The 14,080-nt window shown below is 44.2% G+C and overlaps 1 protein-coding gene across 2 annotated transcripts in view; it reads left to right on the top strand.

Moving 5' to 3' along the window:
• LOC122807738 (protein FAM162A-like) overlaps positions 1–13,756 on the top strand; it is a 219,315-nt gene extending 205,559 nt beyond the window's left edge. For both annotated transcript variants that reach the window (XM_044078721.1, XM_044078722.1), the window contains one exon: positions 13,371–13,756. In XM_044078721.1, the coding sequence (XP_043934656.1) occupies positions 13,371–13,475 (105 nt within the window). In that variant the 3' untranslated portion in view covers positions 13,476–13,756. The remainder of the gene's footprint in view (positions 1–13,370) is intronic.
• The last annotated feature ends 324 nt before the right edge of the window (positions 13,757–14,080 follow it).

Below are 14,080 nucleotides of genomic sequence, written 5' to 3' on the forward strand. Positions count from 1 at the left end.
ATGAAGGCTGATAGAGGAAATCAAGCCCTGTAGCACAGGAAGTATTTATTTTATGTATTCGTTTACCAGTAAAGTCCAGCTGGCCACAGTGCTCCTTTTCATTGGAGGCGCAGGGAGAAAATCTCCATACACATAAAATTGAAGAACAATACATTCTACTCGCCCATTTTCACATGCTGTGCAAATGCTAAGACATTATACATGCATAATAGTAATACACAAGACATTATATATTTGTGCATAATAGTAAGATATAGTAATACAAAAAGGCTCCCAAATACATTTAATACATATTAGGAATAGTACCTTAAAAGAGTGTTTAAAAATGCTACAGTTTCAGCACTGAGATGTTTTAACAGAATTTTAAATACATTTGTTATGGTGGCAGTGCCAGTTGGTAAACTTATTTTAGAGTGCAACAGCAGTGTTGCCAGTAGCTAAGGAGAAGGAGGAGTTTTGTTTTAGTTTTGTAGATGTGTGAGTTTTCAATGAGTCTAGTAAGGCGTGGGATGCATTTCCAAACCTTGAAGACATGGCTGGAACTGAACATCTTGAGCTATGTTGTAAGACTTTTGAACCATGAAGAGATGTTTATCACTAGAGCAAAGTTGCTGGTTATGGTGGGGTTGGGGATCAGTATACTAGTTAAGGTATTTCCTTACAGATACAGGGTTTGATTCTCACCTTTGAAAAGGAAATTGGCTAGGCTTAAAATGGCTCTTGAAAACAGCTTCCCAGTATTTACCTATGTACCTTTGATGCAGAGAGCCAGGGGCAGGGCACTTTTCAGGGTGATGCACCACACTGTTTATTACTTGTAGTTGAGAGAGTGAAATAGGGGGAGTAGATCTAGCCAGCTGAATTGCATAAGGGTAATGCTGTAATGAGAAGAAAAGCTTTATTGGATGCAAATTTGGCTATTTTTATTGTAGCACTGGTCAAGTTTGCTCTTCTGGGTGGCCTGGAGATTGGAGTCGCTCATTAAAAGCTCATAGCCTTAATTCTTTTCACTAATTGTCAGACTAATGAGAATGAAGGTGATATTTCTGACTATTAAGGAGTTTGGATTGAAGCTTAAGAAAGGCAAGTTTCATAGCTGGGAAAGAATGGGATTCATCGGGTTATGCATTGCAGCAGAAAAGATGGTATTGAGCATAATCTAAAGCTATTACTCAGCTGCCAAGTCCAAAAATTACTGAGCTTTGCCAGTGCTTGGTATGGTAAACCACCTAGCAATTACTCAGGCAAGTTTTGTCAATACTGTCAGTAGTACTTCAACCTATGGGTGATTGGTTAAAAAGGATTTGAAATAAACACAGGGAAATCTCAAGGAATAGGCTTTTAAGAAAATCAAGTCCATATTAGTGTGACACTGCCAGCCCAACTATCTGGAATTCTGTAAATAATTCTATGTCATTTGTGAATATTGATATGATTTATACAGAACTGTATGTTATGTACTGAGCTTCAACAGCATACCCTGCTGGAACATAGAAGATTAACTTACAAAACTTCAAGAAAATAAGTTGAAATTAAGTGCTTTACAATGTGCTGTAAAAGTTCGATCTGAAGTAGTTTACGTCATTTGATCTTCAAACTGTGGGTTTCGGATCCACATCAGATCCTCCACGGCTGCATTTTCCAGCTATTGGTACGAGCTCCAAGAATCCTCCCCTTACCCATAATGCCACCCTGTCTTCCTTCTCCCTTCATATCTCATTTGCCGCTATAGTGATTACAAGCGTGGTTTCTGAGCTCCAGCTAGTGGGTCACGTAAGTGAACTAATTTCTATTTTCTCTCTCTCTTACTTCTTCTATTTCTTTCTTGCATCCTTTACTTTCACTCACGTCTGCGTTGGATTAAAAATCCTCTCCTCTCCTTCTGTGTGAGAGTGTGTGTGTGTGTGTGTGTGTGTGTGTGTGTGTGTGTGTGTGTGTGTGTGTGTGTGTGTGTGTGTGTCTTTTGGGTCTGTGTGGGTATGGCAGAAACCCCTAAGCCAGGATTTAGGAAATGCACAGAGTGTGGCCATAAGCTATCCCCGGCGGATGGTCACACTCTGTGTGTGGCACGGTGCAGATCACCTCAAGTCCCCCATGTTTTGTTTGCACTGGTTTCAACCGCAGGGCACTTAAGGACAGGTGGGACAAACTGATACTGAAGGGATTGCTCCCCTCTTCAGGGACTACCGTCCCTTCTTCTCCAGCAGGGATAGTAGTGGCTGCTGCTTCTACTTCCTCTTCCCCGGCCTCTGGGATTCAAACTCCCGCCAAGAGGTCTGGGGAAGGGGGCAAGGCCAAGGACTGTTCCCACAAGCGGTCCCCCAACTGCTCATCAGAGGCGGGTCCTCCACTGAAAGTCAGGTCGGTGACTAGGCCTGGATCTCTTCGCCTATGCTTCCCCAAGTTCTCCCTCTAGCCCAAGGAGACTCGTAGCCAGTCCCCAGTAAGGACGTCTCCTCACCAGCTCTCCCATCCAGTTTCAGTGGCGCCCTCCCACTCCACCTGAAGTTTAAGCGAAGCAGAGATGGACAAGATGATACGGAGATTCATCCACACCCAGATCCAGATGGGGGTCTTGCCGGTGCCCTCTCCCTCCCTTTGTTCCGACCAATAACTCCTTCTCCAATCTAATCAGTGGTTTTGGAGTTCTTGGATCCAAGGACTCCCAGGGTCGAGTGGTCGGTGCCAACGGTAGCATGTACCTCGACGTCGGCCATTGCCTTCAGCTTGTCAGATCTGACTGGATTGGATCTGGGCTTTTGGACCCGTAGCCTCGGGGTCGGATTCAAGGGGCTGCTGTCTGCTCCGAGTGCTTCGGAATGGAGCATTCCTCTTGGCATCTCGACTCCCCTAGCGAGTCAGAGGGGGACAGAGCCCGCCAGTACATATCAAGAGGTTCGCTCCCCCTCTACATTCAATGTGGTGGAGAGGGTTCTGTCGGTGTTGAGGCCTCTGACCATTTCGTCCTTGGACTCCACCTAGACCACCCTGGTTCTGAGTGTGGTTTTGACCGTCTTGCCATCTCAGGGACTGCCCGTGGTCGCGATGCCGCAGGAAGTTCCGGTGGAACATCAAGAAGTTTGTGAGCCCTCCTCAGAGAGTCCCCCTGAGGAGGTAGCCTGCAAACATAAGTGTAAGAGGAGGCACTTGGACTCTCCACCAGAGTCCCTCACAGAAGACACAGACTTGGATGAAGAGGAAGGTTCCCCAAGGTCACTCCCCTGAGAATGTCTCCTTTGGAGACATCATGGAGCTCTTTCGCCAAAGGAGGGGGTGGTCAGCCCCCAAACTGACATCAGACGAGTCCGTGTTCCCAGAGGCATTCGGCTTGGGCCCGTCTACTGCTTGGGTGTCCCCTCCTGCTGATCCACTCATGGATTTAGTAACATCTAGGGCATGGAAGGAGCTGGACACCATAGAGCCCATTCCTAAGCACCCTGACAAAGTATCGAGCCCCCCGTCAGACAGGCCGCATTGGAACAAGGGGTCCCTGGTAGATGCGATGATGGTGGCAGCTGCCACCAAGAAGGAGCTTGCTCAGGAGAGCTCCACGGTCCATCCCCCTGATCGAGAATCAAGAGCGATGGACCATTTTGGGAAGCGAGTATATGCTTCAGCGACCTTCTCAGTGAGGGTGCTGAACTATATGGCACATGTCATTAGACTCCAGAGAGATCTAATGAAGGAGATCATGGAGTCTGCCCCAGAGTCCATGGCTGTGGAGGACAAAAACACCTTCTCCGCATGAATGGCCACTCTAAAAGTGGTTGCCAGCACGTCCATGCAACTGCTCTCTCATGCTACAGAGGGTGCTCCAAGGGTGGCCGGAACAGGCATTGCTATCAGGCGTGATGCCTGGCTCCGGTTGTGTCAATTTTCTGAGCCCTTCAAGGCGTCTTTCACCAGCACCCCTTATGATGGTTCTTCCCTCTTCGGTAAGTCAGTGAAAGAGACTTTGGCCCAGAGTGAGAAGGACGAGAAGACAGTCTGCCATCGGGATCCGCTTCTTCTCTCCTCAAAGATCCTTTTCCAGGAATCAGCGAGGAATGAAGAAGATGTGGTTCCGGAAGTCTCAGGCATTTTCCCGGGACAGTAAGGATTCTCCATCCCCCAGAGGTAGAGGGAGTCAGAACAGACGCCGCTCGAGAGGCAGAGGGGGTCCTAGGAATTTCAGGTCCCGAGAACCCATTTTGGAGGGACCCGGGCAGCATCCCTGAGGAGTTGCCCGACTGCTCATTTCTGGAGGCAGTCGGGGGTCACCTGTCACTACACCCGAAGGCATGGGAGTCCATTACGAAAGATCGCTGGGTGTTGCGAATCATATCCAGAGGATATTTTGTTCCATTCAAGGAACATCCCCATCTGAACAAATTCCTCCCAGACGTCCCACCCACGCAATGGGAGGAGGAAGCTAGAAATAGGAAAGCTGCTGAACAAACAAGTAATCCAAGCAGTCCCCCAAGACTAGTCCGGATCCAGCATTTACTCCAGGTACTTTTTAGTGCTAAAGAAAACAGGGGACCTCAGACCCATCTTGAATTTCTCCACATTGAACCTGTCAGTAACCATGACAAAATTTCAGATAGTCATGCTTCAATCTATCCTGCCTTTTCTGCAGAGCACAGACTGGATGTGCTCGATTGATCTCCAGGATGTGTGCTACCACATCAACATGGACAAGACATTCCCGGAGGTTTCTTCGCTTCTGGCTGGGAGCCAATCACTACCAGTTCAGAGTCCTCCCCTTTGGGCTCACCACAGCCCCCATGGTATTTACCAAAGTGATGGCGGTTATAGCTGCTCAACTGAGACTCCATGGTATTCAGATCTTTCTGTACCTGGACGATTGGCTTTTTGCTGCCCCCTCAAAGCATCTACTGTGTCAGGCCTTCGGGGATTACTTCATCCAGTTAGCGAACACTCTGGGTATTACCATCAATCTGAACAAATCTTCTCTAGACCCAGTCCAGATTCTGGACTTTATTGGGGCATGTTTGGACACTCTTCAAATGAGGGTTTTTCTCACCCGAGACAGAATATGCAGTTTAGGAGTGCAAGTGCATGTCTTACAAATTCTTCACACTCAAGTCCCCACAGCAGTGCTCAGGGCGTTAGGTTCCATGGCGGCCACAATCAGTCTCCTGCCGTTGGCTCGACTGCATATGAGAGTTCTTAAATGGACACTTGCGGTCCAGTGGTCCCTGTTAGACCTTTTTCTCACTTTTCCAGTGAGAATCTCAAGGACATGCAGGGACTCCCTTCAGTGGTGGATTCAGTCTCCAGATTTCCTCACGGGACGTTCCTTTCACCCTGTTTTTCCCAAAACCATGGTGACCACTGATGCCTCCCAGCTAGGCTGGGGGGACACTGCTTGGGAAGGACGGTCCAAGGCATGTGATCCCCCTCCGAGACCGAGTTGAATATCAACATTCTGGTGACGAGGACAGTTCTTCTGGCATTGCAGGCACTGCATGCTTATCTTCCTCTAGGGATGATTGCCATTCAGACAGACATTATGTCAGTAGTCTGGTACATCAACAAACAAGGGGGAACCCGATCTTATCCCCTCTGTCGAGAAGCCATGAGAGTGTGGGAATGGGCGATCTCCACCAGCTGCTTTCTAGTAGCAAAGCACTTCTGGGGCAGTCCAACATTCTAGCAGACAGGCTTAGCAGATCGATTCTGATGCCTTATGAGTGGTCTCCAAATCCTTCAGTAGCAGAACAGATCTTTCTGAAGAGGGGTCAGCCTTGCTGCGATCTCTTTGCATCTCCTTCCAACGTGAAATGCAGTGAGTTTTTTCGCTCTGAACCCCCCGGAGGGGGAAGCTCCCAGAGGCGCACTGGTTCATGCTTGGCCTCCCAGTTTCCTATGTGCTTATCCTCCACTTCTGCTTATGTACAAGTTTCTTCAGAAAGCTCGAAGGCTGGGAGCATGGTTATACTCAGCCCATTCTGGCCTCACCAGGTTTCGTTCCCCTCATTATGGTCTTACCTAGTTCCTCCATGGACGATGGATCCATTTCTGGATCTTCTTTCTCATCCCTCAGGGATCCCTCACCTAGATCTGGACAGTCTGAAGCTCATGGCTTGGCTGTTCTGGTTCCCATGATTATCTGGACTCCTTGATTGTCATCCCCTGTAAAGTCCATTTTGGTGATGGCTCACAAATCCTACATCAGAAAGGTGTATCATAGCAAATAGAAACATTTTTCCATATGGGCTACTCATCAGGCTTTGGAACATTTCACGGCTCCTCTTTCAGCAGTCTTAGAAGTTTTGGCCAGCATCTTCCATCATGGTGCTAGTTCTTCCACAGTTAAGGTGCAGCTGGCATCTATCTCTAATTTCCATGTGGGGGTGAATATCTCTTCCCTGGCTTCTTCCAAACTTTGTAAGACCTTCCTTAAAGGGACCTTTCTACTTAGACCTCCGGTTAAGGACCCTACGCCTCCATGGGATATTACCATAGTGTTACAGGCATTGGTTTCTGCATCCTTCGAACAGGCAGCATTGGTTGAGCTTCCATTTTTGACATGGAAAACTGCATTCTTGGTGGCCATTACTTCAGCCAGAAGAGTGTCGGACCTTCAAGCTCTTTTTGTTAAGGTGCCTTACATGATCTTTCACAAGGATAGAGTGTCGTTGTGTACTAATCCATTCTTTCTTCCTAAGGTGGCCTTGGAAGCCAATATTAACTAGATGATAAATTTACCAGGTCTCTTCCTCAACTTCCATAACAAAGGGGAATACAAGTTGCAACTGCCCTTTCGCAAATCTGATCAGCTATTCGTGTCTTATGCTAAACCTTGTTTAGGCAAACCAGTTTCCAAGGTAACAGTTGCTCAATGGATTTCCTTGTGCATTGCATGAGCCTATGAGGTGAAAGGTAGGTCCCTGCCAGGACAATTGAAGGCACACTCCACCCAATCTATGGCTATGTCAGCTGCCTTCTGGTCTAGGGTGTCTCTGGATGATATCTGCTCGGCAGCTACTTGGTCCTCATCTCATACCTTTATTTCTCATTACAATTGGAGATTGTGTCTCGGAATAGAGCATCATTTTGCTCTGCGGTGCTCCGGTATATCCTTCCATGAGGGCCACCCAGGAGTTTATGGTAGCTGGGGACTCTGTCCCACAGGTTGAAGATCAAATGAAGTAAACTACTTCAGATAAAGAAGTTATGTACTCACCATAAGTACACACCATGAGTAGTTGTACTTCATTTCTCTTTAACCTTCCCCCTAACCTTATCATAGATGCAGGCTGTGTTTAACTTTGTATAAAGTGTTTGGCCCTTGACTCTGTCCAGATCAAGGAGTGTTATGGAGATCCTTGTTATGATAAGGCAATATTGGGTCGGGTATATAATACCTTTTAGGCAGCAAACTCGATCTGAAGAGAGAAGGGAAACATGGGGCATTATGGGTAAGGGAAGGAGTCTGGAGCTCGGATCCATAGCTGTAAAATGTGGCCATGTCGGATCCAATGTGAATCTGAAACCTACAGGTTGAAGACAAATGAAGTACAACTACTCAGGGACGTTAATGGTGAGTACATCACTTCTTTTTTCAATGCAGCAAGAAGACAGGATGTCTAGAGCTAGTAGTTTTTCTGTTGTCTTGGAGAGGAGTATTGTGTTTAAAATGTAAAGTGTTTTATTGCTGTGTGACTTCCTAGCAGCTGCACATCTGAGAGATATGTATTTTTGACACAGAGATGTTAGTTTCTGGTTTAGCTTGGAAACTAAAGCCAAGTGACAAAAAGTTATGTCATCCAAGCTAACTCAGCAGTAATATGTGATATTGATTTAAGAACTCTCTCAGAGAGAGACTGTGCATTTTGTATCTTGTCTTGGACCTAGAAACATCCACTCAAGTAAGTTATTTAGGGCATAGTATCTTTTAGGTATAGACAGGAATATAGTAAAGATTAATTTAGATGTTTTCTGTATTTATTTGAGACTGTCCTGCAATGTTGTTTTAAAATATTTCCTGTGATTTTTAACTCTGTAGTTACTGTGTTGATTGAGTATTGTCTTGTTCCTTTATTATTTATTATTGAATATATTTAAACCTACCTTTATGGCTGATATTTGTGCAACATATTTAAGCTCTTAGTGTACTTGCATATGTATTTAGTGACACTGTATAGCCCACTCCAATAGCCTTGCTCTTGGTCAGACTACCATTTGGATAATAGTAGCATTACACAGTAGGATTGGTCACCCTTTGTATGGCCTTAAGTAGCTGATAAGTAGGGGCTGGTGGCATTGATAACTACCATATAGTCGGGGCAGAAGGAGGCATAGCTAGTAAACCTGTGCCAGCCTTCCCCATGTGTGTGTATGTATGTGTGTGTGTGTGTGTGTGTGTGTGTGTTTATATATAAATCAAATCTCAAAGTGTGTGTGTGTGTGTGTGTGTGTGTGTGTGTGTGTGTGTGTGTGTGTGTGTGTGTGTGTGTGTGTCAGCTACTTAGGCAGGGACAAAAAGCACTAGTTGGACAGAGAGGGTGCTGGAGGTCTTGGCTTGACCCCTCATCTGAGATCTTAACCCTATAGCTGTGCCAGTGGGGAGTCTTATTGGGGATCTGGAGAAAGATAGGAAACCAGCCCCAGACTGACTGTGATCTCTGTGTGCTCTTAAGAGAAATTGTACTTTACTGTGTGTGTGTACTTGTCATCCTCCCATTGTGTACGTCCCTCACTGTTGCCAGTGGTGAGGATTCAGGCTCCTTGATTACTGGGCCAGTGCAGGGGCGTCACAATTAGTACCAGCACCAGTACAAGCATACTGTGATGTCAGCAGTCCAGCAATAGTCAGAACAGGTGCCAGTAGCTGTGTTGCTGGAGCTGCTTTGCTGCAGGGGAAAGAAGAGGTTTTCTTTTGTTCATGTCTGTTCACACAGACTGAAAAAACATATTTTCAAATCGAGAAAGAATGCCATTCAGAAGTCTGTGGGCATGTGGATACTTTTCTCATTATTTACAAGGCCTAGACAGTTTCAGCTACATACTGATCATGAGCCATTTGTTTCATTGTTCAACTGAAAGTTCCACTTAAATGTCAGTGGTTGCTGGAAATACTTTCGCACTTCAGTATAGAAGCAGTTCATGTTGCTTGGAAGCAATTTGTATTAGCAACATCCAGCAATCTTGGGCAGATGAAACAGCCTTAGACACAGAGTAAGGTACTAGTGCATGTTTGCAGGTTGTAAGGCCGAATAGGCCTGTGCCTGCAGGTTAGATGGATGACCCTAAAGAAACATCTAAAAAGAAGGCAGACCTGCAGGCTGATGTTGGTTTTGTTCAAAATGTCTGGCCTAGACGTGCACAGTAATTTATTTCTAGGATAGATATTTTGCTGTGACAGCACATTTATCTGTGCTGGATGACCTCTTGTTGTACCAGAACAGGACAGTAATCCCTTCTTCATGTAAAGTGGAAGTTTTGCAGCAGTTTCATAGAGTTCATCAGAGAGTGAGAGAGAGAGAGAAACGATGCATTGTGGTGGTCGGGCATCAGTGCTTACATCTATAAAACTGTGATAATGCACTTCTTTTTAATCAGAAACAAGCTTGCCAAAGGAGAGAATAGTTGATAATGACTCCCATGTCAAAGGGTTCATGGCAATATATTGCAGCATATTTGTGTGACTTCAATGCAAATAATATTTTGTGGTGGTGAACTATTATTATTCCAGTAACATTTGAATAACAAATCTACTTGTAATAACTATTCGAGTTTTTTCTTGATTCAGAACTATGTTTGCAAGATAGGATATCCCTGATGAGCATTAGCAACAATGGAACTATGTCTGTGTCTTTGAAATTCAAGACGTTCAGTACCAGTGGTCCAAGGTTTGATTCCCTCATCGTCCATTGCCTGTTTGATATGAGCAAGTCACTTAACCAGACACCAGTCCTGGGCTGTGTGTGAAAAAGGACCATGTAGATCAGTGCTCTACCCCAGAAAGCAAATACAAATAAAATAAATAAAAAATGGGTTCATCCATACCACCTCTAGTCTCGCTTTCTATAAGGAAGTGACACACGAGTGATTCAAACTGCAAAATGAATTCATAAATAGCTAGAGCCCACCGTGCTGTAATGTTTTACCCAGTCACTTTTGATAGTGCTACCGAAGTAAGCCCAGCGCTGATAATGATGGGCCGCCAAATGTGGTTAATAAGTCCTGCGCTGAATTCAAACTTGCAGCCAAGGCCTGTTCCTTACAAGGCTATGAAAGAAAAAAGATGAAAAGGCTAAACTGACTCGCTAGTTTTTATATTTTATTTAACAGGTGAAATTCAGTTAATTCTGTACCAGGTTTGTATCCTGACCAAGAAGTAAGGGTCGATTGGATAGAAAGTGGAAATGGAGGTCACCAAGGTAATTCATGGCAAGTCTTTGGAAACCAGGTCCTGTGTGTGGGCCAAACTGAAAACAGCATTATCCTGAATAGAAGTGGGAGACACCTTCAGGCTGTCAACAGATCAGCGACCTATACCAGGAGAACAGCCGTAACGGGAAGACAGTTGTGAAGTTCTGAGCCTACTGAACTGGTTAGACCTCATGCAACAAAAATATGACCAGTTGGTTCTTGCCAGTTCACCTACTTGGTTGACACTCTCACATCTGCAGCAAGTGAAATTTTCATTCAGAGGTTGTGAAGTCAGTCTTCTTAAATGTTGTGCCTCTTACTTGCTTCTTGGTCAGATAAGTGGCTAAATTGCTTGGGTAAAATTGTAAAATAGTAACTGTGGCAGATTGGAAGTGCATTTTAAAGGAGAAAACTGTTTTCAGTATTTGAAAAATGCTAAACATACATGTATTATATTTCACTATCTGTTTATTAATGAAATTTTCTGTCAAAGAAAGGGAGATACTGATGCCTGCTAGAGCAGAGTCAGTGATCAGATAGCTGTGACTAGTTCATAAAGAACAGTTCCAGGTGAAAGTTCACTGATACACTCCACAATTCAGTTGTGCATGTGTTTGGTGTGGTTCTCTAATGTGGATGATGACACAATAAAAACTGCCTGTGGTCTTTTCCTTTAACACACTTACATGGCTTCTAGAGCTGCATAGAGTACTGAGGGTGTGATCTGATCAAAGCCCTGTAGAGTAGACGCATTACCTATTTGCTTCTGGAATTTATCCCTCCTGAAAGTACACTCCAGCATTGTGTTTGATGCTGCCACTACCTTCCCACTCTGCTTCCCTTAGTTCAGTCCAAGTGTGATCCCGCAGATCCTTTTCCTGCTATATTATCATCAATTCCACTGCTGTGAGGTGATGCATCATACCAGGGTTTTGTAGCCCAGGTTACTCTACATCTGTTTGCACTGTGCCTCAGCTGCCACCTTTCTGTCCATGTGTTAAACCTTTCCAAATCCTACACTAATCTCTTCCATTCATCCAGCACTGTTCTGGTTTCCTTTGTGTCAACAACAGAAAATTTTATTCTGTTGTCTCTTCCCTCAAGTATGCTTATGACAAAACACTCTGAAGATTGTTAGACCTAGGGCAGGCCTCTGCAGAGCTCTACTAGTAATTTTCCTAATTCCTGACACGTTCTCTTTCACTGTTATCCACTGTCTCGTACCATTAGGCCTTACAGCAACCCAGTTGTTCAGTTTGATCCTGCCCATAACCGTCTAGTATTCCTTTCCACCATTTGTGAGGGACAGAGGCATAGCCCTTACTAGGTAGATGACATCTAGTGGTACTACCCTATCAGGTTCATCTGTAGCTTGATGACATCTAGTGGTTCTCCCCCATCAGGTTCATCTGTAGCTTAATCATAAAATTGAATCATGTTTGATTAACAGTGCACTCTGGCTGTGAGCCTATGTTGATTGCAACTGTGGTAACACCCTTCTCCTCAAGGTTTTTCCTCAGTGCCTTTTCCTGCCATTGTTTTTAAGGTAGCATGCCTGTAATTCTCAGGATTTTTTTACTACAGCCCTTCATTTTGGATAAGTGTACTACCCTCTGCTGACATCCAGTCCTCTGACACTGATATTTTGAAGATCTCCATCAAGGGATCTGTCAACATAGTAGTCACATTTCTGAGAACACTGAGAAGCAGCCAGTGTTGTCCTTGTGCTGCATCCTTCTTAATGGGGAACCACTTCCTTGTAAGCCTCTACACTGTGTATCCTAGTGTCCTGTCTGCTGTTGTCCCTATTTTGCCCTGCCTTTCCAACATGGGAGCATTTCCTCTGTGAAATCTCAAGCAGAGTATTCATCCAGTATCTCTTGTCTTTTCTCAGGCTTCTGTAACCACCTGTTACCCGTGCTAAGCCCTGCAAGTTCTGATCCTCCATTACTTTTTTTTGCTGGGTAGTGATAACAGAGGTAGAAGGGCTAAATGAAGATGTGTTTGACATGAATGCTGAAGGTCTTAATTTACCTTCATGGTTTAGTAACTTTTTATTATGATATTGTCTACTAACTCCAACTTTAATCTTTTCTGCTTTGCCGTCTTTGTTGTCTTTTTGCTAGCCTTTTTGTGATGTACCTCCTCTACATCCCCACCTCCTCCTTACCACTTCTTTTAGGGCATAACGTTTGCAGTAATTGCTAGCATCACATTCCTAATTAGTCACACTGGCCTTTTTCCTTTTTTTCCTTTTTGCCAGTTTCTCACATCCACAGAGCTGAATACTTCATTGCCAACCTTTTCCCCATAGCTCATTCACTCTGTAGGTTTGCTGCCAGCCTCTTAGCTCATCCTTGACTACCTTCCTCAGCACAGTGTCAACCATTGTTCTAAAATTCTGTACCATTGTTTTTGTCTTGTTATTCTTTCACTTCACCCCACTAACCTGGACACCTTTAAAACCTTTTACATTGACTAGGACCATGCTCAGAATTTTGTCATTTTTATACCGTACCAATTGGCTGAACTGCTCAGAATCCAGGACCTCAGTCAACCCCTGCACCAGTTCTGTCCCGGAGCTCAGAATCCCCTCATCAGCTCCTGGCAGATGCAGGTCCCCCAGGAGTATTGCACTCTTCTTCCTGCCCATCTCCTTTTTTTTCCTCCAGTCTCTAATCCCCCTTTCTAGTTGTGTCTGAGGTACAGTACATTGTATCTTTTCCATCATCTCCTCCCCACTTCCTGTGTCTTAGCTGGCAGAGCAGAGCCTAATACATAATAGGTTATTCTTTTTTTTGTCTCACCTTCTGCAAAAATGATCTTAGATATTAATTGTTATGGTGGATATATCATGTAACTGTACTGTTTGCCAACTTAGCCCTTCCTAGAGCTGTGCAGTCAACCTTTTGTGTCTTTTTTTGCTTATTTTGTCATTAAGCCTATTGTGTCATTTGTTTTTCTGACTTTTACTTCATTTACCTTAGGCTGCTGCTAAGCACGAGTCAGTTACTGCCTCAAATTTGGAGAGGAAAGCACAACTGAAGAGAGAAGCAGAGAGAGAACATGCAGCAGCTGTTAAAGCAGAATAACTTTTGTCTGAATTGTTAAGCAGATCACGACAACAGAGACAGAAGTGCTAAAAGAAGAAATGTCTTTGACATGAATGCTGAAGGTCTTAATTTGCCTTCATAGAGTAATGACTTTTTGCAACGATATTGTATGAATAGAGAGTTTTTGTTTAATGCTTTAGAACCATCAGCAAACAGTTTAGTTACGTAAATAGTCTTGCCTCATATTGTACCTTAACAGAACAGTCATTTTTCATTTAAAGAAGTTTTTGATCTTAAATAAAATAATTGTATGAAAACAATGTTAGTTTTTGGGTTGTTGCCTTACTTAAAAATTGTTTAGTGTAGTTTCATTAATATGAATTCAAGTACTAATGGTTGAAGGTTAATGGATCTGAAATTAAGGGCTCTCCTTGATATGTCTTGTGGCTGAGTTTATTCTGTCCACTAGGCAGCATTCAGCATCTTTTCTCTAAAGGTTTTCGTGTCTAGGAGAGGATGGTTTCCCCTGTTGATATATGTCATGACACCATGTCAGCTGTGTGAACATACTCCTATCCTGTACTGAGCAGTTATTTTTCATCATTTGTACAGTCTGAATCACTGTCATTTAATTCACTAGGAAA

Source organism: Protopterus annectens, chromosome 7.part1, assembly GCF_019279795.1.
Source record: "Protopterus annectens isolate FY-2018-M chromosome 7.part1, PAN1.0, whole genome shotgun sequence".
Lineage (NCBI taxonomy): Eukaryota > Metazoa > Chordata > Ceratodontiformes > Protopteridae > Protopterus > Protopterus annectens.